The 27,924-nt window shown below is 46.1% G+C and overlaps 1 protein-coding gene across 3 annotated transcripts in view; it reads left to right on the top strand.

Moving 5' to 3' along the window:
• The window catches only part of TRIM66 (tripartite motif containing 66), a 743,368-nt gene that overhangs the window by 468,465 nt on the left and 246,979 nt on the right, over window positions 1-27,924 (top strand). For all 3 annotated transcript variants that reach the window (XM_085648127.1, XM_085648126.1, XM_085648128.1), the window contains exon 4: window positions 27,165-27,297. In XM_085648127.1, the coding sequence (XP_085504253.1) occupies window positions 27,165-27,297 (133 nt within the window). The remainder of the gene's footprint in view (window positions 1-27,164; window positions 27,298-27,924) is intronic.

The raw sequence follows: 27,924 nt of genomic DNA, 5'->3' as shown, positions 1-27,924 counted from the left end.
TCACAGTGTGAACACGTCTTCTCCAAACAGCTTTTGTGTGCATTCTATGTTTGGAAACCTTTGCGTTTGTGGATAGTGATAAGCATATATGATAGGTGCATTTGAACTCTCTGGACATCATCAATGATTTCCTTATGTGACGAATAGGAAGAAAATCTTTATGAACGCTGGCAGTAGGAGGGATCGACTTCAAAACAGGTCAGAAGTCAGATTAATGGATTTTACCTTGAGGATAAATGATGCAAGCATTAGCAGGCGCCGTGGTACTTGGGCAGGACATTTACATATGCTTAAGTTAAATTAATACATGCAAAAAACGATTGGATGTTTGAGTAAAGTTGTATTCCTAAAATGATTCTGCGACTACTCTTGAGAAGCTATAAATGTTTTAGCTTTCTACTAGTACTCGCCAGCAGTTTCTCTGAGAGTTCCTAAGCGTATGAAATGTTCTACAAACATCAAGACAAATAATAATGGGCAGAATTACAACTTTGTAAATAAATAGTAAATTGTGAAGCTCGCAAAGTTTAAAAACATGGGTTCAGCTTTAGCAGCTAACTATGGCAGTGGGAACCCCGGAGGGCCTACACGTGACAGTAAGTAGAGTTGTGCCTCTTGGCTGCCACTGGCACAACCCTCACTCCCGGGCTACACCCCATCTGCGCCCCAAGTCCTTCCTGGCCATCCATCCACTTTCAGTTTTGATGCACTGCCACCCCACAGCCCGAGTTGCCTTGAATGACACCTCTCTACATTCCGCGCTACATATTTCTGCCCCTCATCACCACACCACATGACCTGAGGGAGGGTTTCAGATGTCAATGAGTAATGCCACAGAATTTCCTGCCACAGAATATCCTGCCCACTGGGACATCCTGTGATAGGAAATCTTGTCTTTCAGCTGCAACGAGCCCATTTAATTTCACCTGTGACAAAGTTAGGTAAAGTAGGAAACTTGGTTTGCAAAGTTAAATCTTCACTCACAGGCATACAGAGGAGTACATTTTCACTTTTGCTTCAGGGTGGGACCCAACATGATCAACAGTATTCCCACTAGGAAGGCTAACACCGTGTGGTTTGAGATGGCCCTAGGCTAGACTTCCACAAGTTCACAAGGAAGCCTATACCTGGCAGCAAGCCTTCATAGTAGCTTCCTACTGTTAAGATGGCTGATAGCTTTGGTATCTCTTCCACCTCCACATCCCAAAAAAAACTGATAGGCATTCGACCTTGACCACCAAGACAGGTAGCCGAAGGACTGAGGAACGAGGAACTTCCTCATGACTCTCTGAGTTACCTAGAGAGTACGAAAGGGACTAATGTACGCATGCAGTTCATTACAAAACACAACACCAAAGAGACAGGCAACAAAATCCCAGCATCAGTTGTTCATGACGTGCTAGATTACCTTGAATTACTTTCTATAAGTTGATTACATTGAATTGCCTTCTATAAGTGCTTCTTTCTGATTTTTCACTGCAAAGGTGTGTTTACATTCCTCACAGAGCACATACAATGCTGAACTCGACCAACGAGATGCACCACACCTATGTACTCCGATGTTGCCTGAGCATTTTCAGCTATCCTGAAAATAATTTTGAGTAAACTTAAGATCTCAAGTAGTGTGTACTGGAACCTCTTTTATTATTATATCCACTTATTTTCCTACTTATGTCTTAAGCTTTCTTAGGTGAGATATCACCAGAGGATGTAACACAAGAGAATGAGTGTCTCTAAGTGACAGACTCCAGTAGACTACATTTTACAGCATGCATGGGGTCAGTGTCATCTTGTAGATGTTTCTAGATGCTAACGTGGCTTTGGACTTCTAGAAGATTTTAATCTTCCCTCTTCTACAAATTCTTGAAGTTCAGCCAATATTTTTCTGTTTACTTTGTGACTTAAAGGGTCTGGGCAACCAATCACAGCTCTTCACTTTACTCGGGTAGAAGTGGCTCCGATTTCCGACAGTCTTATGACTTCAGTGGCAAACAAACAACTGGATGATTTCGGGTGACCTGACAGACGAGGTCAGCTTAGCACTGCGGGGACTCTTTTCAAGCAAGACAGCACTTCAACAGAAACAGGGGCAGTTTGACTTTATAAAGGGAAATACAATTACTTGATGATTGAGATTTTCAAGCCTCTTTCCTAATCAGTGGTTAACCTCCTTACCTGTGCCACATGCACACCTTTCACATCAGAGTGGTCATTTGATTAGTTCACAGGACACCCTTATCTTGCATCAAGAAAAAGGTAAGAATTTCTGTAAGTAAACATCAGCTTTGGAGAACCTGTTGTTAGAATTTTCTGTTTCAGTGAACCTGATCCCTGAGCCCAAGTCAATTGGGTACCAGATATCTGGTAGCTTCGCGCATATCTGAATTTGCAAGGAGGGTGGTGCTATAATAAAGGACAGGTAACTCTAGTCAGACACATATAGGGTTCGCTTTAGGGGCCTGATACACAAAGATCATGATGCAAATAGTTAGGTTCACACAGCAACTGCTTTGTGACCCGACTTCAGTCTCCTACTAGAGCTGATATATAAATCAGTCCTAGTGTAAAATCCCCATTTGCAAAGAATTGAAAAAAGATCAGTGTCAATAATAAGCCGGAGGCTGTATCACTTGTATGCAAATACAGGGGGGGAGGCTGAAAGGTACAGCAGCCCTCTATCGGACCATCACCCTTACACTATGCCTACTTTCATTCCAGCCCCTTTTCTTAAAAATGACAGAGTCCAAAGTCAAGGACACACCGGGCTGCTTTCAGACTCTATGAAACAGAAATTGTTAGGATTAGGACTCTCTGACGTGTGGAAGTCAAGAAACCCTACAGCTAGGGAATACACATGCTTCTCAGTGGCACATCAGCCGTATGCCCGTATTGACTGGTTCTTAACATCCCGAGAGTTACTAAGGCCACGAGGGTGGCCTCGATAGGGGCCGCTAAATATCAGATGATTGAGATTCCCTAATTGGGCTTGAATTGAGTCCAAGGGGACCCCCAGGGTCACAAACAGTGGAGGCTTAATCATAAACTGCTTGAATATGACGCCAACATTAAAGAAATAAGGGACACCATTAAGACGTATCTTGAAATTAACGATGTTGGAGGGACCTCACTCGCCATTCTATTGAACGCCCTAAAAGCCGTCATCCGAAAGCGCTGCATAGCAATGGCAGCAGGGGTCATTATGGATAGGAAAGAAAAGAGGGAGCACCTCGAATCACAAGTAAAGTAATTGGAGGGGGTTCATCAGAGGACGGGCAACGTTCAGATTCGGCGGCAACTTTATGCAGCTAGACAGCAGCTGAAGGCCCTTGACTATGACCGGGCGGAATATTCGCTCCTGCAAACCAAGCAGCATTACTACGCTGGTGGCAACAAGGCAGGGAAACTCCTGGCATCTCTTCTTCGAGCTCAGACAACTGCTAGACGCATTGAGGATATTAGACGTACTCAGGGTGAGATCTTACGTTCAGACAGGGACATAGCAGTCAGGTTTGAATCCTTTTATACAGAATTATACGGTGCAGACAATCTAGATTTGGAAGCGGCCAAACAATATGTGAAAGAAGACCCGATGGCGCCCCTTTCTCACCTGGATGCAACAAATCTAGATGCAGATATTCGGACGGAGGAGGTTCTTAAAGCTATAGCGGGGAGGATGGTTTCTCGACCGATTTTTACAAATCCTTTGCCCAAGACTTGGCCCCCATCCTGGTTTATTTATTTAACTCCTTTAGCAACTCTAGTAAAGTGACCCCAACTATGACCATGGCTGAAGTAGTAGTGATCCTTAAGCCCGGTAACGACCCGAGGTATTGTGCCTCCTATCGTCCCATTTCATTACTGAACATGGACCTCAAGATTTTCACAAGCATCCTGGCTGCCCGGTTAGCGCCTCAAATGCAGGGGTTGATCGACCCCAACCAGTCAGGATGTATCGCGTAAAGCAACTGTAGTGATGGAGCCCGTTAAATGTGCCACTTGCTCGATAAGACCCAACGTACTCAGACTCCCACGGTGCTTCTTTCGATCAATGCCGAGAAGGCATTCGATCCGGTCACTGACTGTATCTGCAACAGACAATCTGTAAATTCGGTGCTGGTGACCGCTTCATGAATGGGTGGACTGCATCTATAGGGACCCTCAGGCACGTATTAGGGTTAACAGGGTAACATCTCATCTGTTTGGAACTCAGAGGGGTACGCAACAGGGTTGCCCTCTGTCGCCCCTGCTCTTTGCTTTGTATATAGAGCCCTTTGCAGAGAAAATTCGCCAGAACTCGAGAATATCTGGGATCTGAATGGGAGATAGGAAGCATAGAATGTAATTGTATGCAGACGATGTAATATTATTTTTGACCCAACCAGCAACCTCGATACCCCCTTTAATGGAGGAACTGGATCTTTTCAGTTGAGCATCGGGCTTTAAGGTTAACATCAATAAAACTCAAGTTATGAGCCTGATTCTCTTCCAAGCAGAACAGGCCCTAAGGGTACAGTTCCCATTTAAGTGGGCTACAGACGGCGTCCAGTACCTGGGTTTGCAGCTGTTCCCTAGCCTGGTCAAGACGGCCCAAGTGAACTATGCCACTCTCTTGGCCGGGGTTAGGAATGAGCTCTCCAATTGGAAGAGACACCTCCTATCCTGGCTGGGTAGACTGGCACCAGTTAAAATGACTACTCTCCGTGAATCCTCTATGTGATGCAGACGTTGCAGCTCAGACCACCGCCCAATATGGTGTCACAGATGCAACACCTTATCAATAACTTTGGGGAGGTAAGAAAGCAAGGCTATCCCGCAACTTGACAAATCTGAAGTAGAAAGACGGGGGTTTGGGTGTACCATGTTTGGAACGTTATTTTCAGGCAGTGCAGATTCGTGCTAGAGTGGTATAAGTTAGAGTCAGAGAAGCACTGGTGTTTTATAGACTGCTCTATAGCAGAAATGCACATTTGGGAGGTCCCATGGCTTCCCAGGAAACACCGGCCCAGTGGGGTATATGTGTTACTGGTCTCAAGGGCCACCTTGGCTGTGTGGGATCGGGTACAAGTACCATATGGCCTCTCGACCCCTGTGTCCCCTCTGACCCCATTTATAGTCAACCCCAACTTCCCACCGGCCCACACAGGGGAGGGATATCTCCATTGGCAAGAGGCCAACTGTCAACGCATTGGGGACCTTTGATGAACACGGTGTAATTGACTTCACAGGCCTCATCGAAGGTTTTGGGGTCCCTCGAAAGGCATATTGGCAATACCTGCCTCTTCGCCACTGGGTCACCCAACCACAGATAAGACCCCATGCAGGTCGTTTTTCAACAAAATTTGAGAAGTGGTATGTTACCAGAACGTCAGATGAACGGTTGCTGGCCGACATTTATGCTTTCTTATACACACCCAGACAGACTAATAAATCCCCGGCGCAGCACAGGTAAGAATCTGAATTGGAACGCAAGTTCTCTCCCAAGGAATGGCATGACATCATACATAGGGCCAGGACTACCTCATGAAGCACAGGAGGCAAGGAGATGTTTTTGAAAATTGCATATTATTGGTATTATACACCAGCGAGAATTATCAAGTGGAAACCGGGTGGGAATGGACAATGCTGGAGGCAGTGCAGTCTGCAGGGCACGCTCACTCATATATTGTGGTCATGCCCGAAGATACAGGGCTACTGGGAGGTGATTCTCCAGGATATAGATGATATATATCACACTGATTTACCTAAATTCCCCATATACATACTTTTAGGACTCCCGAATGCCCTGATGTAGCCTCTTAGATCTAGCCGGGGTAGAGCAATTACATTGGCATTGGGGGCAGCACTTCTGGTTCGATGGAGCACAGCGGAAATTCCCACTCGTCTGGATTGGCTATATAAGATATGGGAAATACTGGGGATGAAAAAGATAACAGGGGGCCTCACACGTTCCCTCCCTAAATTCGATAAAACATGGGGTACCACTATAGAATTCTTGTCCAACGAGTTTACTGATCTTACTTGCCCGAAGTATTTTAGAGTGCTCCATCTCACTAATGCCCCCTCCAAATGATTAAGGATAGCTGATGGCCACCCAGCCCAGAACATCTAGGTGACTCCTGCCTGTTGCTTCACACACATGTATAGGGGATAGACCTCTTTACCCTCTCTTCTTTTTCCTACTCTTTTCTTTTTTGTACCTTTATTCCTAGTTCATACGAATGTTCCCCTCCGGCCAGTGGATGTAGGTGGCAGCTAATGTAATGCTTGTCTTCTCAAAATCAATAAAAGGATTTAAACCATAAAATCTGGAAGCAAAAAATAAATTCTCTGAACGGCATGGAGGAGGAGGGAGCAGCAGGCCTCTCAATGTCCCCGACATTGATTTACAGAGTACACATTGCCAATAATATGCAGGTTTGACGCTGTAAATCAGTACCACCTGCTTTGACAGTGCAATCACCTGTCAACAGTTTGCAACCATAGCTGTGGTTGTGATACATGGATTCATTGCGTAATGAATCAGAAGGTGGAGATGGAGACCCGTTTCACACTCGCTTGACCTTCTGAAGTGTACTTTGCAAATCAGAAAAACAACTCACAAGGTACCTTGTACAATGGGACTTGATGATTAGCCTGTGGCATTGGGATCACAGGACTTGTGACCAGATAACAGTTGTGTACCTCATTCCTAGGTACCACAGAATTAGGTAAGTTCAACAAGAGTCCTTGGCAAACACTGATTTTTGTAAAGAAAAACCCAGGTAGGAGAAGAGTCTTCTTCTGAAGGTAGAAGCTGGAGAAACAGATTCCAAATCGTTAGTTGTTTCGAGCAAAGTACCTTGCCTTATTAGTGGATTGCACGTCCCATTTGAGAAGTTCTCCCTGACCTTGGATCATCATCTGCTCAGTGGCAAATTGTGTTGGAGGACTTCAAATTAGAAGACATATGCTCACAATTCTCTTTATGTAATCGGTATAAAGTAATTACTAAGAAAACAATTGTTGTAGTGATGCTCTTGAAGTGAGTTAATTGCCATCTTAAAACGGGACTGCAAGGAAAGCAGTGGCACTATGTACAGTTCATGAGGTTACACAAATAATATATTATATTCAACAAACACTGTATAAAATAAAAGCAAAATTTAACCAGGACTTGTTTCTAATTTTAAAGAAATAGAAAGGAGGCCAGTTAGATTATTTGAACAGTTGGTAATGATATCAGCAAAAGTACCCAATTAGGCTCTAATTCCAAATTGTCGGATAATTTAGAATGTGGTGCAAATGGATCATTAATCCCAACACAGCGTTTGCAACGAAAAATCTGGGAATATTTGTACAGTGAAAAATGTTAAAATGCAGGAAAAACTACAGTAATCGAGTATGCAAACTTTGAGACTGCATGGTATTTCTCCCTGGAATGGGCTGTTGGATTCACTCCGGTATCTCTTGCTCCCTGGAAGAACATTTTTAGCAGATAAAGTCAGCCAATTTGTAATGCCCTCTTATCCCCTGAGTATACAAATGTTCTCCCATTGATGATACTAGATACAAACAAATAGCAAGAGTGTGAAATGCAAATACTAGGACTGCTTTGGTACACTCCTCACTGTTCTGAATACCTCAGGGTAATAATGATTCACTTGTCACACTTATATTTTTCCTTTTTCATAATATTGCATGTAATTTACAATTTACACAACCTCAAAGTCCACCACTAACTCATTTATCGCACCGTTATATTTGTGTGAGGACAGAAAATTCAATTTCTGGTGCTTCAGTCTCCGCTCTCTAGATAATAATCATTCCTTCTAGTGTAATTTTTAGGTCTCGGCTAGACAGCACATGCACTGTTTCGAAGAGACATGTTGTATTTAATCTGTGGGCTTCAGCTCGCCCAAAGGCTTCCAATTTACTTGCTTCATCGTCTATCTCATGTTCTTTGTCACCATCTATCCTGGCATGCACAGTCATGTTTCTTCTTATGTTTAGCACCGGCAGAGCATGAACAAAGTACTTGTAAACATCCTCTGCTTCTCCTTCTACGATCAATTTAGGACCTACTTTTTTCTTTCTTTTTCAGTATGCTACACAGTGCTTTTACCAGCTCCATCTCCTCCCACCCTCCCTCATGCCCTGTCCATAGATCACCCCCTCCCCGTCACTGCTTTTCCCTTTGTTGTTGCTTTCCGTTTCCCCCACCTCCTCCCTCCCATTTCTGCTTGCTTCCTTGCACCTCTCGGTGCATGCCCCATCTGCAAATTACCCCCTCCCCGACCCTGTCACTTCTTTAAACCCCCATTGTTGTCTGTTTCATTCTAGTGAGTGGTGTTTTTATGCCTTTAAATGTCCTGTTAGTGTATAGCTGATGTGTTGATTGGAGCATGTGTGGACGGCTGCTATTATTTGGCACACATGTAGTGTTTGTTTATTTGCCGCATGAGTGGGCACTATGTGTATGTGTGTGTTTACACTATATGTGGTCGTTTGTCAATGATGTTTGTAGCTGGAAAATCAGACCTGTCTTTTCTGCTGCAATTGCAGAGCCACATTTCTGAACTGTTTGTATTTCACTCTGTTGCTTCCCATTTCATAGGGTGAGATTCTATTTCTTCAAATTTCTCCCTTTCTTATTTTTTCCACATTCATCGGTGAAGTGTTTCTTTGCTTTTTTTGCTTAACTTGAATTCTTTTCAAAGGAGCTAGGCTAAGTCTTGATGTCAAATTCACACACAGACCCCTAGAGCTTTCTAGGAGAGGGAACTAGAGGCTACAGGGTTTTCAGGGTGAGCTGGCCTCCAAACCTAATATGCACACACAAAAGAAGCTACCCTGAATAAATCTCTGATTCTATACACAAAGGCAAGCACTCTACACTTGATTAAGTGGGGTGCTGGGCATCTCAAAAAATGTGCATGACTGTCCTCACACACCACCAGGTGTCATGCTTGATCATTGGCAGCCCTCGCTCTCTAGAAACTGCATTTGGTAGAGAGCGGGCCTACACATGGAGACAGTTAGGCACTTCTAAAGGCTAAGTGGGGGCCCGTGATAAAGTGAAAGGTTAAAAACCAATGTAAATACCAAAATTAATTTAATTGTTAGGTATTTACTTGATATTAAAAATCAAGAGTGGGTATTTGGGGAGCTAGTACTCCATCACCACCAGTATCATCAACATGTTTCTGCCATATTGGCCTGATGAGTCCGTGGCATTCATCAGGACGAAATAGCTACGGCTCCTATCTACCCTCTTCCGGTTAAGATACTACCACCTTGTAGGGTGATGTGTATCAACCTCTACCTAAAGTCAGGGTTTCTTGAAACCTGTAAAATAAAGGTTAACATTGTGTCAAAGGGGCTGATGGTCAGGCGTTTTTAAAGAATCAGAAATAACAAATACAACATGCATATTAATAAAATTACACATGTGGACGTGGAACACATGTCACTGCAAACGTAGCGCACAAAAATAGTAGAAATCCCAAAGTATTGTGAGACCAGCTCACATTCTTACCCCAAGTAAGGATCTTAGTTTGCCCATGGGAAGAGGGACTGAGGGACCCCTGTAGTCACACTCTAAGGTTAAAATAAAATAATGTAAGGTAAATAATAACGGATGCAATGTGTACACTTTCTCTAACAAGGGGCTCAGAAGTGCGAAGCCTCTGGTTTCTCAAACATACACCCATACACACTCTTACTGCCTCAAGGTGGGTCCCTCGCCATTCTCCTAAAAGTGTCCTCTTCTCTTCCCCGCTGGTGGTGGAATGAGCAAGGGCCTGCTGTTTTTATAGGTACTGTCAGGACGTTAGCAGCACAACATGGGAAAGGCCACTAACTTTAAATGACGGCCAGCAGGGACGATGCCGTGCAGAAAGCCCCTCTTCCTCCCCATCCAAGAGGAACTCAAATACCACTGCGTAAGCAAGCACCCTGGGGAAAAAAGGGAAGTGGAGAAAATAACAAACACTGCGGTTTGCCAATGCTTCTGGATTGCGACTAGTAGTAAGAGCAGTCCAGCATCTAGTTAGGATCCCTCATGAGAGAGCTATATGGGGAAGAAACAACAAGGACATTCATGTAAGGTGGACAATGGCAACAACACTAGTTATACAGTAATCCTCCCTTTACTTATAAACCCCAAACGATTCCTTTCCTTACTGTTACAACCGCAGAGGGTCCCTTGAATGAAGAATCCCTGGGTACTAAACGTAGTACCGGGTTACTGGAGGGGAGCAGAATAAGTAACACCCTGCTGCAGTGTTCAGGAGAAAAGGAGAGGCGTGTTGGTTATCACAGCGCCTTCCTATTGATGGCATCAGGGAAATGCAGGCGAGAGAGAGGAGTCAAAGGGAAAGCCGGCACTCGCTCCTGCCGGTTGCCGTAATCGCTGTTACTTCACAGCGAACCCAAGGACCCCAAGGAACTCCCGCGACTCGTGGTCCTTTCAGAGTCGGGAAGACAGGGGAGGGGAAATGAGGCAAAATGTGCGGGAGAAACGGGAAACGCTACCACGCTCCACGCGAACCTAAATACCTGAACGCCGTAACGCAGGCGAAGAAACCGAGGTCCGTGAAACTCAGGGTTCTGAAAGTTGCAGGAAAACGGCTTTTGCTTCCGTGGATGTAAACACGCTCAAACTCCTGCAGGGAATACCGTCCACTGAGCGTTTGCCAATGAACAGGGAAAACCGGGAAGTTTGTCAAACCCCGTATGTAGGAAGAGGTGGGGCTTTATAGCCTGCACATGACCAGGTGGCTCCTGCTGAGACGTGCGGGTCGCTGCCCCTTGGCATTCTGGGCCTTGTAGTTTGTTGTGACCAGTGCTCTGTTCCCTGCTGCCTTGTTCTCCCGGAGCTTGTACATGCCCGCGCCACCAGGGGAGGAATGAGTAGACAACCCCGAATCCCATCTCCGCCTGAGGATCGCAACAGATACTAAGTAATTACTTAAATTGGTTAATTAGCAGCACCTGGTGAGTAATTGGATGGCCCAGGATCCGGTGTACGGGCGCGCTGCCTGGACGTTGCGTTTAATTAATACCAGAGGTCTAATTGCTTAGCCAGTTGGGGACCCGGCAGTAGCGGGTGAGGTCACCGCCAGGTGAATATACCTTTGATACCAAGTATCCGGTGTCCCAAACTGGGTTGCCTGGGGACCGCGTCATTGCGGTAAGCTGACGGGTGGACGCGGGTCTGGTCCATCTGTATCAGGCATGTGCTGAGGAAACGTGGGGGCATGGCCTCTGCCATGCGTGCGTACAGTCACACAGCCGCATCAGCTGGCGACCCGTATGAAATAGATGAGGCAGCTGTACACTATTGCTGCCTTGTGTACTATTTCAAAGTTAAAAAGGGGAAGCAAAGTGCAGAGGGGACAGAATGTCTTATTGAAAATTGTTCATAATTTTTCTCCAAACCTAAATAATATCAATCTCAGTATCTGTTTCACAACATCAATGATGCGGGACGCGGCACTATTAATCGTAACATGATAAAACAAAGTGCAGGGGGGGACAGAATGTTTTATCAAAAATTGTTTATTCTTCATAATTTATCTCCAAACCAAAATAATATAAATCTCAGTATCTGTTTCACAGCATCAATGATGCGGGGAGCAGCACTATTAATCGTAACATGATAAAACAAAGTGCAGGCGGGACCAAATGTCTTTATCAAATTTTTTATAATATTTCTCCAAACCAAAATAATATCATTCCCGGAAACCATTTCACAGCATCAATGATGCGGAACAGGGTGAGGAGTAGAGGCCTGTTTAGGGGAGAGAAGAGGATGCGTAGGGGCATATTTCAGAGGGTAGATCTATTAGCAATGATGTATGTTAATGGAGATGTATTTAACGAGTATTCATAGCAAAAAGTCTGCGCTATTGTGAATGTATTATCCGATCTGAAGCCATGGGATGTCGTCGTTGAGACAGGATTCCCATGTTCTTAAAGGATACTGCCAGCGTTTTTCACGGGTGTGGAGTCTTCTTTGTATGTTTGGGCTAATTGTACTCATTTTTTCAAGGACCACCCATTTCAGGTCCCCATCCTGATGACCTTTTTCTAAGTAGTGACGTGTCAGTTTGGTGTTGTTTCTTTTACACCTAATCGTACTTCGGTGCTCATTGATTCTCATTTTTATTTTCCTGGGGGTCATGCCTATGTAGAAAAGGTCACACGGGCACTTAATGAGGTAAACAGCGTTTTCACTATTACAGATCGTGAAGTCCTTCAAAATCCATGGTTTTTTCCCTGTTTTTATGTCCACCTCTTTAGTGGGTCGTGTGTGTTGGCAAGCCACGCAATCCCCACAGGGATAGTGGCCCACTGACCTCTGGTGTTCCCATAGGGTTGCCTGGGTCTGGATATGTGGTGGTGGTGTTTGTGCGTGGACCAGTTCATCGCGGATATTCGTGTTCCTTTTGAACGTGAATAAATGTTGAGACCATTGTTTCTCTGCTCCATTTAAAATGTGCCAATTTTTCCGCACAATAGTTTGGACCCTGTTGGACATGTGGGTGTATGTTGTGACACACACCATTCTGTCGTTGTCTTGTTTTTCATGGTTCTCAAGCAGGGCATCCCGGTTATTATTCGCAGCTCTTTTCCTCGCTCTTGTCACTAGTTTTTTAGGGTAGTAGCGTGTGACCAATTTGTCCTCCAAAGTTTGTGCTTGTGTATCATAGACGTCCAGGGAGAAGCAGTTTCTCCTGATGCGAAGGAACTAGCCTACGGGGAGGTTCTGTCTGAGTGCCTTAAGGTGGAAGCTTTCAAACATGAGGAGACTGTTTTTATCCGTTATCTTATTGTGGACTCTTGTTTTTATTCCATCATGGTCCAGTGTTGATCTGAGAGCGAGTGGCTGAAAGTCACTGAAAAAAGTACTATTGATGTGGCCAGCGCAGGCTACGTCATAGAACTTTTTGCTAGTCTGGACAATAAACTCAACGTAGAGGGTGAAGAGACTCATCATTGGCTCAACATCTTGTGATTCTAGAGTTTCAGTGACTTTCAGCTATGCAGAACAGTAGATGTGCTGCTAGACAATATGGCTCATAGATATTCACATTGACGAGGCCAATAGCTCGGGCATTGCCAAGACCTGTTGGCTTTGCCAATGCTTGCTATTATTTAGTAACAAAGTGGTATGAGCATATACTATAGTTACCAATTTTACTGCATTTAAAAAGTATTTTTTAGGTGAAACCAAAGACCTTTTAAGGCATGGGCAAAGTGGGCAATTAGCCAGGGCTCCCATCTTCCAATGGGTCCTCTAGTAAAGTGAGTGGGACAGTCAAAATTCCTGCCATAGGAACGTTGCTCGTTAAAACCAGCTTCTTTTTCTTATTTGACTACCGGGCATGCTTAACCGGACCCTAGGGCCAGATTTACTAAGGGTTTGCAGTGCACCCGGGTAAAGTCACAAAATCCTGTGCAAACTATTGCAAAGCTATATATTTCCCCGCGTACAGGGTATTTGACCTGGAAGAAAACTTTTCTCAGCACAAATGGCTCCTTCTGCTGCTTTGCACTACACTTGGTGTCAAATGGGCCTTACTTAGGTGTGACTTGAGCAGATTAGCTCAGGTATTCAGATTTTGATGCAAAGCTTGATAGAGTAAGACAGTCCAACCAGGCTTTGTGTAAAAAAAAAAACCCTGCCTCCTTGAAGTAGGCACTAATATGAAGAAATGCTCTCGTTTCTACAAACATTCCACACATTGCATGTGTACTGCACTGTACAGCACACATTCAATGTGTGGAATGTTTAAGAATGTGTCTAGGCAGTAGATTTTGTACTGGAAGGGTATACATATTCTGCACTAGACAGCACAAACAGAACTCTTCCCCATGGAGCAAAGGTTGTGTGTGGCACTAGTTGAGTGTTTGTGCTCCAGCATAAGGGTAGTAAGCAACAACAAGGTCTTCTCAATAAATATTTATCTGTGCTACTTTCACCCCCCACCCCCCAGAGGTAGGGCAGCAAGCTTAGTTGCTGCCCTGTGCAAATAAATAATACATCTGCCCCTTAGTGTGCATATCTGGCCTGCCCAGCCTTTACCTTTACATTTTCAGAAAGTTGGTGGCAATGAAATTGAAAAATAATCATTCAGTGTAATTTCAGCTCCTTGCTTCACCCACCCTCTTGTACCTGAACACGCTCTCCTAAACACTCTATTGCTACTTCTCTGTGCACCGTCATCCTCTCGGTCAGCTCTTTCTACTTTCTACCTCACCTTTGTTAATACGCCTCACTCAACTGCATCTCCCAACTTCTCTCATGACCTTTCCCCTCTCCAAGTAATAAAATCTAAATCCAAACAAAGAAAGAGTGCTCTATTAATGCTTGTTCAAGCTTCTTTTTGGTGCTATTTTGAAAGTTTAACATATAATTGGATGTTGTTTACCATCACGAGGGCTTGATTGAGCCGAAAATGAGTAATATGAGATGTTCTATACACCGGGATCCAAACTATATTTTGCGCGAGGGGCCCCACAAAATATTAAGATCTCACTGGATAAAACATGTTCCGATGTTATTGACATTCGTTTCTTATCCCTGGCCCATTGCAACCAATAGCAAATACACCCAGTAATGAACATTTACCATTATTTTTGGGACATCAATTAGGAGCTACCCCAATGTTACTGTATTGATGGGCTCCCATCAGTTTGATGTTTTGTTGTGATTATTCGTGATTGACGGCTTTGTCCTGTTATTCATGTAACACCCATAGGTTGTGTAGTGTTTGACATTCCCTCTTACCTGTACTGGTTCAATAATTTAGCCATACCTTCTCTGGATATGCGACTCCTACCCCACTGCTACCGTTGTACTAGTTTGTCAACCCTAATACTAGAGGAGGGCGAGCCAACCATTGAACAGGGCGAGCCTAGCAAGAGGCAAGCCAAGGGTCTGATTTGGCTCTGAGACGCCGTGCACGAGCCGAGCCCTGAAAATGATTGCCATGTAAATTTTACAACAAACATCGCATAAAATATGATGAAGTTAAATCACAATTTAAAAAGAAGCGTATTTCTTTCACATGTGGAAGCGTTCACATTAATGCGTCCATTAAATCACAGCACTGGGAAGCACTTAATAAAACCCCCACCGGGATGACCGGGCCATTATCGATCTACTAGGCAGAGCAGTTGTCACGTGAACCCTGTACATAAAGGAGATTCTTATAGATAGAGCAACATTATAGTGTAATAAATTAAACACAATATGTTTTTTTACAACAGGTATTCGGAACACGGGTGTGTTTCATTTGTCATAGTGAAGAAACAGGAGTATTGGTAAAATAAATTCTAAATGCCTAAGATCACACGATTTGGTTAAGCAGAGAAGCTCTGATTAATAAAGGTTTTCTTTTTACAAATCATCCATTAAATCTGTATCTATTATGTCTCTCCTTTTTACCTCAAATGTAAAAAATCTTTGTTTTTACCTCTTTCCGGCAAGGTAGAACAGCGAGTAGGCCTGGGCGGTAAATTCCGTTCCGTTCGCGGAATTTGCAGAATTTGGGTAATTTCGCGTTCTGCGGAGAACGCAAAATTGCCCAAAATTCCGCTTTCCGCGACTTCGCGAAATTTTTGCTTGTTCGTGTTCTCAAAATTCGTGTTCGCGAGATATTTCTCCCCGAGCACGCAAACAGCGATTGTGAACAGGAAAAAAGCATCGCGAACAAGCAATTCCGCGTGTTCGCGGAATTTCTGCGTGTTCGTGGAGATTTTTTACTGTTTCGCGGAGATTTGCGTAACGCGATTACGCAAATTCCGCCCACCGAAGGCGGAAGCCACGTTAAGACTCGCCTCGTCATAGGCTCGAGGTTCCAACAAAACCTCTAGCTAGCCAGATTGTGGCTTTAGGCTCGAGCCTTCAGCGGCTCGCACACCTTTACCTAATTCTATAGCTTAGTTTTGGGCGTTGCGCTTTATATAAGTAGTCAATATGCCTGACCTGTTCTTCCTATGCCTGCCCAGTGATGACATAGTTCAGTTTGTTAATAAAGCTACCAAAGTGACCTACAAATTACAGATAAGTCTCGGGTTTCAACTGAGGCAGTGACAGCTCAATCTTTTCATAAAATGTACGGTTTTCTTGGGCAGCGATAAAAGCCATTATTCAAAGCACCAAAGGATATTTCAGTTTCTCGCCTGACTCGCAGATCACACACTCGCCCGCACGCACGCACGCACGCACACACACACACACACACACACACACACACACACACACACATCTCCCCTGTCCCCCCCAAGGAAACATATCATGTTCCAAAAACAAGTGAATGCCTCACCCTCCTACTCGTGATTTTTGCGTCTATTTTAGTGGTGGATGAACCACTTTGTTTCTGCACGCAGAGCATCAACCAGTTCCTCTATATCATGAGTGGGCATTTCAATGCTGGTTTTTTAGGTCTCGCCCGACCCAGCGCTTGCGCTGGTCTGGCGAGACTTAAAGTAAGGGCTTAAAAAAATGCTACTGCCGGCCACAGCTTGCAGTGCATGTGCGCCGGCTCGCCCTTGAGCAGAGGCGCCATATGGCGTGATTACTGCTGCGCGCGCACCACTCGCGCACATGCACTGCAAGCTGTGGCCGGCGGTAGCATTTTTCCCCCGCCAAGGCAGTCATTTCTCGAAGCGAGCACTTGCTTTTTTTTCTGTTTATTATTACTTTTTTGTAGGAATGGCGGCACCCGTGCTTTAGTTTAAACATGTTAGGCTAAAGTCGGATGCTGAGATTGCTTCAAAAGTAAAGAAATAGACAATTCTTTACTTTTGAAGCAATCTCGGCACCCGACTTTAGCCTAAGATGTTTAAGCTAAAGCACTGGTGCCACCATTACTACAGAGCAATAATAAACAGAAACAAGCATTGGCATAGCCAATAGGTCTCGCTTTTGGGACCTTATAAGTATTTAGTTATGCAACTGTTGCATGGCTAAACACTTATAAGGTCCCAAAGGCGAGACCTATTGGCTATGCCAATGCTTGTCCTATTCACAACTGCCACAAAAGCTGATGCCCCCAACATGCTGAGAGAAACCTCATGAACAAAAAAAACATATGCTGACATACCTGCAATGATCTGGCAGCAGGGCAGGGTTTACATTTTTGCCGAAAGCGCGCCTGCCATGATTGTGGCTTGAGGTTTCCAAAGTTTCACTATCAATACTGGGAGGAACTTTAAATACACCGGCTGGCATCTGCTAGGTTGGCAGATTAGCCGTTTTCCCAACAAAGAACACAACAAGTATTGCAAAGGCAATATGTCTCTCCTGTGCAAGATCTATTGGCTTTGCCAATATGTTTTAGTCAAGTTGTACAGTGTGGTTGCTGTTCCTCATGGCTAAAAGTTAGCAGGGAAGAGTGGAGTAGAGCGTAGTAAAGTTTAGAAGAGTGGAGTGTTAAGGAGGGGCGTAGAGAGTCCTGGAGTGTCGGAGTGTTGTAGAATAGAGTTGACTGGTGTGGAGTGAAGTGAAGTGGAGTGGCATGGAGTGCTTGGAGTTGAGTGGCTTAGAGTGAGAGTGGAATAGAGTGTTGTAAAGTGGAGTGGCATAGAGTGTTGTGGAGTAGTGTAAAGGAAAGTGGAGTGACATGGAGGGTGTTGTGTAGAGTGGAGTAGAGGGTTGAAGAGTGGAATGAAGGAGGGCAGAGTAGATCGTTGGAGAGTGGAGTGGCATAGAGTGGAGTAGTGTAAGAGAGTGAAATGGCAGAGTGAAGTAGAGTGCCATAGAATAGAGTGGTGTACAGTAGAGTGGAGTGGCATAGAGTGGCTTGGAGTGCTGTAGAATGGAGCAGTGGAGTGGAGGAGAGTGGAGTAATGTGTCGTAGAATAGATTGGAGTATAGTGGCATAGAGAAGTTTCTTTAAAGCCTCCTAAAGTGGAGTAGTGTTGTAGACTGGAGTAGAGTGTCATAGAGTGGAGTAAAGTTTAATGGAGTAGCATATCATATACTGGTAGTATCGTGGAGTGTCGTAGAGTGCACTGCAGTGAAGTGGCATAAAGTATAGTGGTGAAGAGTAGATTGTAGTAGAGTGCAGTGGCTTGAGTAAGGTGGGGTAAAGTCTATTGGCATAAAGTGCAGTCACGTAGAGTAGAGTGGTGCAAAGTAGATTGCAGTGGTGTAGAGTGAAATGGATAGAGTGGAGTGGCGCAGAGTGGAGTAGAGTGGCTTAGAGTGCTGTGGCTTGGAGTCCAGGAATGTACAGTAGATTGTTTCAGAGTAAAGTGAAGTGGCATAGAGTGGAGTGGTAGCATGCAGATCTTTAGGGTAGAGAGGCGGAGAGTGGAATGGTGTAGAGTACAGTGGGATGGAGTGCTGTGGTGCAGAAAAGATTAGAGTTGCGTAGAGTTTAGTGATACAGAGTAGAGTGGCGTAGAGTGTAGTGGCATAGAGTGCATTAGTGTAGAGTGGCATAAAGTTGGGTGGTGCAGAGTAGAGTGCACTGGCATAAGGTGCAGTGGCATAGGATAGAGTGTCATAGAGTAGAGTGCCATTGAGTTCAGTGCCGGAGAGTGCAGTCTTGTAGAGTATAGTGTCATAGAGTGCAGTGACATAGAGTGAATTGGCGTTGAGTACATTGGCATAGAGTGCATTGCCATAGAGTAGAGTGGTGTAGAGTACAGTGGTGCACTGGCGAAGAGTACCGTGGTGCATAGTAGAATGGGGTAGATGGCACTCGCTTAGAGTAGAGTGGTACAGAGTAGAGTAGAGAGGCATAGAGTGCAGTGCCATAGAGTGCAGTGTTGACCAGTAGATTAGAGTGGCATAGAACGGATTGATGTAGAGCATAGTGATATAGATTATAGTGGTGTAGAGTGCATTGACGTAGAGTGGCATAGAGTAGAGTGGTGCACAGTAGAGTGCAGTGGCGCAGTTTAGAGTTGCTCTTAGTAGAGTGGCACAGAGTTCAGTGGCAGAGAGTACAGTGTTGCAGAGTAGAGTGCCATAGAGTGCACTGGTGTAGAGTCCGTAAAGTGCATTGGTGTAGAGTATAGTGGCATAGAGTGGTGCAGAGTAAAGTGATGTAGAGAGCAATGGTGTGGAGTGGCATAGAGTGTTGTAGAGTAGACTATGGTGGCATAAACTGTATTGGTTTTTGAGTGAAGCAGGGTAGAGTGCATTACCATAGAGTGCATTGGTGCAGAGTGCTGCAGCGTAGAGTAGAGTGGCATAGAGTGCAGTGGAGTAAAGTGAAGTGGAGTGGAGCAGGATAGATTGCAGTGGCATAGAGTGGAGTGGTGTAGAGTGGAATACCACAGAGTGGAGTGAAGTGGCATAGAGAAAATTGTTACAGAGTGGAGAGGAGTGGAGTAGAGTTGAGTGCAGTAGAGTGCAGTGGAATAGAGTAAAGTGTCATAGAGTGCAGGGTGCAAAGCAGATTGGAGTGGGGTAAAGTGGAGTATGCATGATGTGTTAGTGCACTGCCATTTCAGGCAACACATCTTCAATTGAAATTGCCATTACATTTACACAAACATACAGTTTTACTGAAAAAAGTATACAGTGTACAAATTATAATGTGTGTGTGAGGATTTGGGTGTATAAAAACTGTATTGGGTCCAGTCAGGTTTGTTTGCATAACCTTAAGCTCAACCCTGGATAGCTATGGCTTCGAGCAGCAAGGCTTGAACAAAGGAACTAGTGTAAAGCATTTAGCAGCACCAGAAAACGAAATATGAAAGCCAAACAACTCGAAAGAAATACAACACCAATTTACAAAAATAGATTTTATTTGTATGAATTTTTAAAGTCATACAAATAAAATAAAATTTAAAGGCAAATTCTACCAAAAGGTTCTAGTGATGCAGATTTTTAAAGGTATTCAACAGCAAAGAGGCATTGGGAACTGTAAAGTTTGAAAACTTTTGAAAAGTTTGTAAAAGTTAGTTTGGCTACTCCTGCCTGGCTTGGGTGACCAAATCCGGCAGGGAGAAGGTGTGAGGGGCCAGTGGGGTAGATTTTGACAGTTACCTGACTACCAGAGCATTTTTCAGTCCAGTTCCAAACTTTACAGAACGGCGGCCCCAGACTTCAATGGAGTAGTCCTGATGCTGTGGATGCAGGAGATGAAGATGCTCAATTTTGCTCCAGGTGCTGTGCTGTGCTGGGATGCCTTTGCAGTTATTCCCTTTTCCACGGGTCACGTGAGGCGACTTTGGACACAGAGGTTGGGGGTCCCACGAAGTTCTTTTTGAGACCATAGAAGTACAGCAGTGGCTGTACTACCAGTCTTGGTCCACAGAGGTCTCAGCAGTATCCTTTGGTGGGGCTGGTATCCAATCTGGACTCAGACAGCCCACCCGAATCCGTCTGACTCAGGTGCAACTTTTGGCCATTGAGGATCGACCTCTTGGGGTGGCCAGCCACAGCTGGTAGCGAATCTTCCTTAGTGGCTATGAACTTGCCGATGTGGGCTACTTCGGTTGTTCTGACCCTGGTGTGGGTTCCAGGGGGGTAAGTCCACTATTCATTTGATTCACTCCTTTGGTTTGGGGCATGGCTTTTCCCCGAGCCAGGAGCCACAGTCCTCTCTTTGCTAGCCAAGGTGCAGCAGGTGCAGTCCACTAGACAAGGTAGCCTCTCTTTGTGCAGTCCAAGGGACAGTAGGGCAGCCTTCTTTGGTCATCCTTGTTTCAGTTCCAACATGATCTTGAGGGGCAGGGTGTCAGGGGTGCTCTGTTTATTCCCAGCAAAGTGCTCTGGGGAGATGATGCGGTTACTAGCCAATGGGCTACCAGGTCCCCCCCTTGGTGAAGACTTTCTGGCTATGTGTGGCATCTTGCAATCCCAGAGTGCACTATTCTGTCATCTCCCAAGATGTTAAGACCCTTCCTCGGATGTCAGGAGTCTGGTAACCCACCCTAGAGGTGTGGCTACCTGTGGGCTACCGGTTTGGGCACTGGTCTTCCCTCTCAGTCCCTGTCTTCTACCTGAACAAAGGGTAGCCCCTCAAGAGTATGAACACCCTTTGCCCACCTAAGATGGCTTTGCCTTTGAAGCTCGCCTTTTGAGCTAACAAACTGAGTGGCTTCCTGCAAAGGGAAGGTAACACCGTGTCCTGTAGCAGGTTGCTATTGTATCTAAGCCTAGAAGTCCTTCACATGACTCGCCAAGAAGGCAGAATGCTGTCTGTGGCCAGTGACTGTGTGAGGCCACTGGGCAAACTGGGTCACAAAGTGGTAACTTTCTAAAAGTTGCATTTCTTTAAGAGTGACATTACATTTGACCTGAGCATAACGTCAGGTTTAATGCCACGATTAATTTGATATCTCACAATACCCAGCTATGTAGTCCCATTAAGAAGTTAGCCGAGCTGAGGAGTCACCTGGTAACCCTGTGTTAGCCAGTGAGGCTACTAGGCCTTTCCCAGCAAAACGACAATTTATGGTGTGGGTTCCAGGGGAGTAAGTCCATTGTTCCTTTGAGTCACTCCTTTGGTCTGGGGCATGACTTTTACCCGAGCCAGGAGTCACAGGCACAGTGTGAGTCTTGTAAATGTGGGTTTTGCTGTTAATACATATACAAAAATACATGTCCTACTTAATAATATACAGCTCCCTGCCTTAGGTCTCAATATGCCTTTCTAAGGGGAGACTTACATATATTGCTGAGTGAGGTGGGGACTTTGCCATTAATTTAAATTGACAAAGTCGTAATGGCAGTGTCACCACTGCCTTTGCAGTCTGCAGTGGTAGGCTGGGAGCCATTTTGTACATTGACACACACAGGGTGGCACAAGCAGTGCTGCATCCCTGGATGGACACTCATCCTTACATGCCCTTGGAAACATATACTTGGGACTTATAAGTAAGTCAATCATTGCCAATTGGTGATAGCTAGTTCGACATACACTGTGTAATGGGTTAGAACACTGTAACTGAGGTCAGCTTAGCAGGCCTCAGCGCACTCTGAGTCGATAAACCAGCAGCATCAGTCCAAAAACGCAGGGGTGAACATGCAAAAAGAGGCCTTTCCTTACAATGTGGTAATGTCATCACCTAGTGTATTGATTTGTTTTGGTCGAATTAAAATATTTGTTTCCACCACACTCCAGAACTACCTAAAAATGTGCTTCATCTATGTTATCCATATTCTGAAATCAATCAATTAATCATGGCATTTGTAAAGCGCACTACATACCCGTGAGGGTCTCAAGGTGCTGGGAGGGGGGGGGGAAAGCTGCTACTGTTCGAAGAGCCTGGTCTTGAGAAGTTTTCTGAAGGTCAGAAGTTCTTCGGTCTGCCGTAGGCGGATGGGGAGGGTGTTCCATGTCTTGGCGGCGAGGTGGGAGAATATTCTGCTTCCGGGGGTCACTCTTCGGATGTGGGGGACGGTGCCGAGGGCACGGTCTGCGGAGCGGAGCTGGCGGGTGGGGGTGTAGAGGCTGAGTCGGCTGTTGAGCTACGCTGGTCCGGTATTCTGGAGTGCCTTGTGTGCGTGGGTGAGGAGTTTGAAGGTTTTCCTCTTGTTGACAGGGAGCCAGTGCAGTTCTCTCAGGTGGGGTGTGATGTGGCTGCGGCGAGGGATGCCGAGGATCAGACGTGCGGAGGCATTGTGGATGCGTTGGAGCCGTTTCAGCAGTTTGGCCGAGGCTCCTGCTTAGAGGGCGTTTCCGTAGTCCAGTCTACTGCTGACGAGGGCCTGGGTGACCGTCCTTCTAGTTTCGGTGGGGATCCACTTGAAGATCCTGCAAAGCATACGGAGGGTGTTGAAGCAGGAGGAGGAGGCGGTGTTGACCTGCTTTGTCATGGAGAGGGTAGAGTCGAGGATGACCCCTAGGTTGCATGCGTGGTTGGTGGGTGTTGGGGGTGTTCCTAGTGCAGTCGGCCACCAGGAGTCGTCCCAGGCCAAGGGGGTGGATCCGAGGATGAGGACCTCCATCTTGTCCGAGTTCAGCTTCAGTCGGCTGTTCCTCATCCAGTTGGCGACGGCCTTCATTCCTTCGTGGAGGTTGGTTTTGGCGGTGTGGGGGTTCTTGGTGAGGGAGAGGATCAGCTGGGTGTCATCGGCGTAGGAGATGATGTTGAGGTCGTGCCGTCGTGCGACGTGGGTGAGCGGTGCCATGTAGACGTTGAACAGCGTTGGGCTGAGGGATGAGCCTTGGGGTACGCCGCAGATGATCCCGGTGGTATCGGTGCGGAAGGGGGGGAGACGGACGCTTTTTTTTTTGCAGAGTTTTATATAGCGCGAATTTGACCCGAATCCAATCAGGTATCAGAGCGCTTTACATAGCACCACTTACGTTACATGAGGACACACATTCATTTTTTGTTAGGCACGGGGAGATTAAGTGATTTGCCCAGAATCACAGGATGTTCAGCATCATTACCGAGACTCGAACCCAGTTCCCCAGGTCCGAGGTCGAGCGCCCTAGCCTTTAGGCCAACTCCTCTCCCCGGATTCCGGCATCGTAGAGGCGTGTTCGTAGTGTGCGGTGGCAGACCGTGTCGAAGGCGGATGACAGGTCCAGGAGGATGAGGGCCGCGGTTTCTCCATTGTCTAGCAGGGTCCTGATGTCATCGGTGGTGGCGATGAGGGCAGTTTCGGTCCTGTGGTTGCTGCGGAACCCGGACTGGGACGGGTCCAGGATGCTGTTCTTCTCGAGGAAGCTGGTCAGTTGTTTGTTGACGGCCTTTCCGATGACCTTCGCCGGGAACGGGAGTAGGGAGATGGGTCGGAAGTTATTGAGGTCCTTGGGGTCCGCCTTGGGTTTCTTGAGTAAGGCGTTGATCTCTGCGTGCTTCCAGCTCTCCGGGAAGGTCGCAGTCTTGAAGGAGATGTTGATGGCTTTCCGAAGATGGGGTGCGATGGTGCTGCTGGCTTTGTTGAAGATGTGGTGTGGGCAGGGGTCTGCCAGGGATCCGGAGTGGACGGTGTTCATAATCTTGATGGTGTCGTCGTAGTTGATGTTGGTCCAGGAGAGCAGGCGGTTGGTACGGGTGCTGGTCGTGGAAGCGGGGCTCTCAGTGGTTGCCGGGGTGGTCACGGCGTTGAAGCTGTCATGGATGTCTGCGATCTTGCGATGGAAGATGATGGCCAGCGAGTCGCACAGGTCTTGCGAGGGTGGGATGTCGTTGGTGTTGGAGCTGGGGTTGGAGAGTTCCTTCACGATGTTGAAGAGCTCTTTGCTGTTATGTGCGTTGTTGTCTAGGTGGTCTTTGAAGGAAGCCCTTTTGGCGGATCTGATGAGGTGGTGGTGTCTGCGGGTGGCATTCTTGTGGGCTGTGTAGCTTTCCGGTGTACGTTCGCGGATCCAGTTCTTTTCCAGCTTTAGGCAGGTTTGCTTGGAGGCCTGGAGGTCTTCGGTGTACCAGCTGGCTTTCTTGCAGGTGTGGCTCTTGGAGGGCTTCTTGAGCGGGGCGAGGGTGTTGGCGCAGTCGTTGATCCATTGACTGAGGTTGCGAGCGGCGGCGGGGTCGGTCGGGTCTGCGGGAGGGCTCCGGGCGAGGGAGGTGCAAAGCTGGTCTTCGGTGATTTTGCTCCAGCAGCGGCGCGGCCTCTGTTGGGTGCGGTGGTGCGTGGTGGGTTTCTGGAAGGTGAAGTGGATGCAACGATGGTCGGTCCAGTGGAGCTCGGTGGTGTGGTTGAAGGAGACGTGGGGGCTTGCGGAGAAGATGGAGTCAAGCGTGTGGCCTGCGGAGTGGGTGGGTGTTGTGATGAGTTGTCTGAGTCCGGGGTTGGTGAGGTTGTCGATCAGGGTGGTGGAGTTGTTGTCGTTGTTGTTCTCAAGGTGGAAGTTCAGGTCCCCGAGGAGGATGTAGTCCGTGGAGGCGAGGGCGTGTGTGCTGATGAAGTCGGTGATGGGGTCGCTGAACTGTGGTCGGGGTCCGGGGGGTCTGTAGACGAGGGTTCCTCTGAGGGTGGTGTTGGGATCAGTGTGAATCTGGAAGTGCAGGTGTTCGGCTGTGCTGAGGGTGTCATCGGTGATTGTCGAGACTTTGAGAGTGTTCCTGTGGACAATGGCAATTCCTCCTCCTACTCCGTTGGTGCGGTCCTTGCGGGTGATCTTGTAGCCTTCCAGGATGGCTATGGCGATGTCGGGTGCCGAGGAGAGGTTCAGCCAGGTCTCCGTCATGAAGGCGACGTCTGGGGTGTTGGAGTCCAGTAGGTCCCAGAGTTCTACAGCATATTTGCGTGCAGAGCGGGTGTTGAGGAGGATGCATCTGAGGTAGTTGGGTTCTTTGGTAGGTGGTTTGGCGGGCCGGATGCTGGTGAAGCTGCAGTTCCAGCAGGGGAACAGGGTCCATGGGTGTGCTTCGCGGCGGCTAGGCAGCAGGTTCGTGATCGTCTGTCATTGAGTGCGTGGAGGGTGCTGGAGTCGGGCGTATATAAACGTATAGTTAATTTACAGACATTTAAATTTCGTTTTGTGCCAGTAAAATAAATAACATCATACAGCACACCCCGAATAGCCACCTAGACTAAATAACATCCTACAGCCGTTCTGACTCACATGGGTACCCCTCAGGATTGGCATATAAATCCTCTCATTTTTAAGTCAGAGAAAGAAAAGTAAACAACAAGCTCCCTGGAAGACAGAGCCGGACATTTGACCTCTATCTTTGAATGCACAGCAAATGTGACAAGATAAGAACACGACTTAAGGGCCTGTTTACAGAAATTCAGTACTGGTGAAAGAATACAGTAATTAGGGCTTGGGCAAGGGAAGGGAGGAACTCAGGCTGGACAGCCTAAACATATATTACCAGCAAATAGAAAGCAAACAAATGTGAGGCACAAAACACAAATCCAATGGTAAGCCATGGTTAGAATGCATTCCCTGAGAAGGTTTCTGAATGACCTCAAGATGTCCTTAGCAAACCAGAGAAAGGCGCTGTCTGGTAGGCTACGTCCTAAAAAAGGCCTGAAATCCTTCAGGATGAATGTGTTTAGTTGTGGAAATAGGAGGACTGACATCAGTGCTTAATTTGAGCCGGTGGTTTCCCGTGCTCAGCACCGGCACTTAATCATTAACACCGGCGCTTTTCAGGAGCACTAGTTAAAGACATATTCATTTGTAGTAGGCATGGGGAGATTAGGTGATTTGCCCGGAATCATAGGTTGTTGAGTCAACGCTGAGACTCAAACCTGGTTCCTCAGCATTGAAGTCAACAGCTCTGACCGTTACGCCACATCCTCTCCCCGCTTTTATGAATAGTAGGTGGTTCTGTTTTAGGCTGTGCTAACAGGAGAAATGGGCTGGTGCAAGCTGCCTCCTAATCAGAGCTGCAGCACTTATTTTTTAGCAAATTAACCTCTGGCTGGTATGGAAGAGGTTCTGGGAAGGACCAGAGTGGAGAGAGCAAAACCTGGAGACTTTCTGGCCCAAAGAGACTTCTCTGCCAAATTGTGTGAATCACTTGATCACTGAGCTTGTTTTGTTCACTCTTTTCCAGTCTGCATGAAACCATGTTTATCATGATTGTGTTTCTGTTTTTGTATGTTGTTACAGTCATTGTTTTGATTTTGATTTACTGTTCTTATGAAACATTGTTCTAATACAGCTGATTACCCTTGGTTTCTAGATGAATAATAGGGATGTCCCTTTTTTATAGTTACGTGAGCTGTGATTGCCGTCATTGGCTACAATTGTGACCCTGTTTGAGAGTCTCAACTGAGTCAAGGACGAGCCGAGGATGACTGGATGCTCAGGGTCCTGGAAGAACTGACCTGTGAGGGAGGGACCATGAGCTCATGTGATCAGCTGCAGGCACATAGACAAGGAGGTGGCTTAGATGTTGCCTTGGGATAAATTGGGCCTTGACAATTATGGGTGCGAGGGGCAAGTGGAGGCGGGAAAGGACACCAAGTGCTTGGGATTCATCAATCCCGCCGATTGTACAAGTGCTCCCCACTAATAGGAGAGTGGCACATACACAGTGACAGTTGTAAGTGAAATGAACAATTCATTTTTTATGCACTTTGGTCTCATAAAAGAAGTATGTGTTTTTTCCGGTAAATCACTGTATTAAATCTGACATCCTGGCAAGTTGGTCGCTTGTTGCAGTCACTGGCCACGGACATATCAGAATCATTTGCATTGCTTTGTCTGAATGTAGTGCCCTTTACACGTTGATATGGTATTCTGTAAGCTCCAATGAAAACGGGCTGTGTAATGCAACCTTATCACTGTCTCCTACAGGAAGCGAGAGCATGTCCAGTGGCTTTTGCGTGTTCTGTCCACTTCACCAACAGGAAGCCATGAAGTTGTTCTGTGAGACATGTGATGTCCTAACTTGCCGGAACTGCCTTCTTTTAGAGCACAAGGAACACAGGTACTGAAAATATCTAAACCAATATCTGAAAAATGCATGAGAGTGCAGGGGGAGTTTAACATTTTTTTACCACTTTGTATCAATGATTGCGTAATGTTTTGATGCCATGGTGAAAGCTGGCACTGCAGCCCTCTTCTGTTCCTCAGATTTCAGTGTTAGAACAAAGTCTAACAACTAAACTAAATGAAGAAAAATAAATCAGCACTGATGCATTTCATAAATTATTCTGAATATTATGTTTACTTCGTTCATACAGCACAGAACCACATTGGTGGAACCAAGTACTTTACTTGCTTGGGGTAATAGATAACTCTTGAGTTGTTTTCTCACTGCTAGTATGCATGGTTCTTGCCACGTTCACAAGAGTCTTTCTAGTAGGGCCCTGCGAGTGTTTTTTTTATTTTAAGAAACATTTTATTGATATTTCACAGGTTAACATCCAACCATTTGCCTTGCTCAAGAGGAAGGACAATACACAAGGTGTCATCAATAGCTCATGTATATGGAGCAGGTACAGCATGGTAGCCCCCTATACTTGTAACAGTTTCCTTGTGTGACATCTAGTTTGATAATCCATGGTAGTCTCACACTTTTTCCAGATTTTATCTTATTTACCCGGGCATTCCC

This window comes from Triturus cristatus, chromosome 3_2, assembly GCF_964204655.1.
Source record: "Triturus cristatus chromosome 3_2, aTriCri1.1, whole genome shotgun sequence".
NCBI classification, from domain to species: Eukaryota; Metazoa; Chordata; class Amphibia; order Caudata; family Salamandridae; genus Triturus; species Triturus cristatus.
Note: the sequence above shows the minus strand (reverse complement) of the source record. Positions and strands in the feature narration are given on the sequence as shown.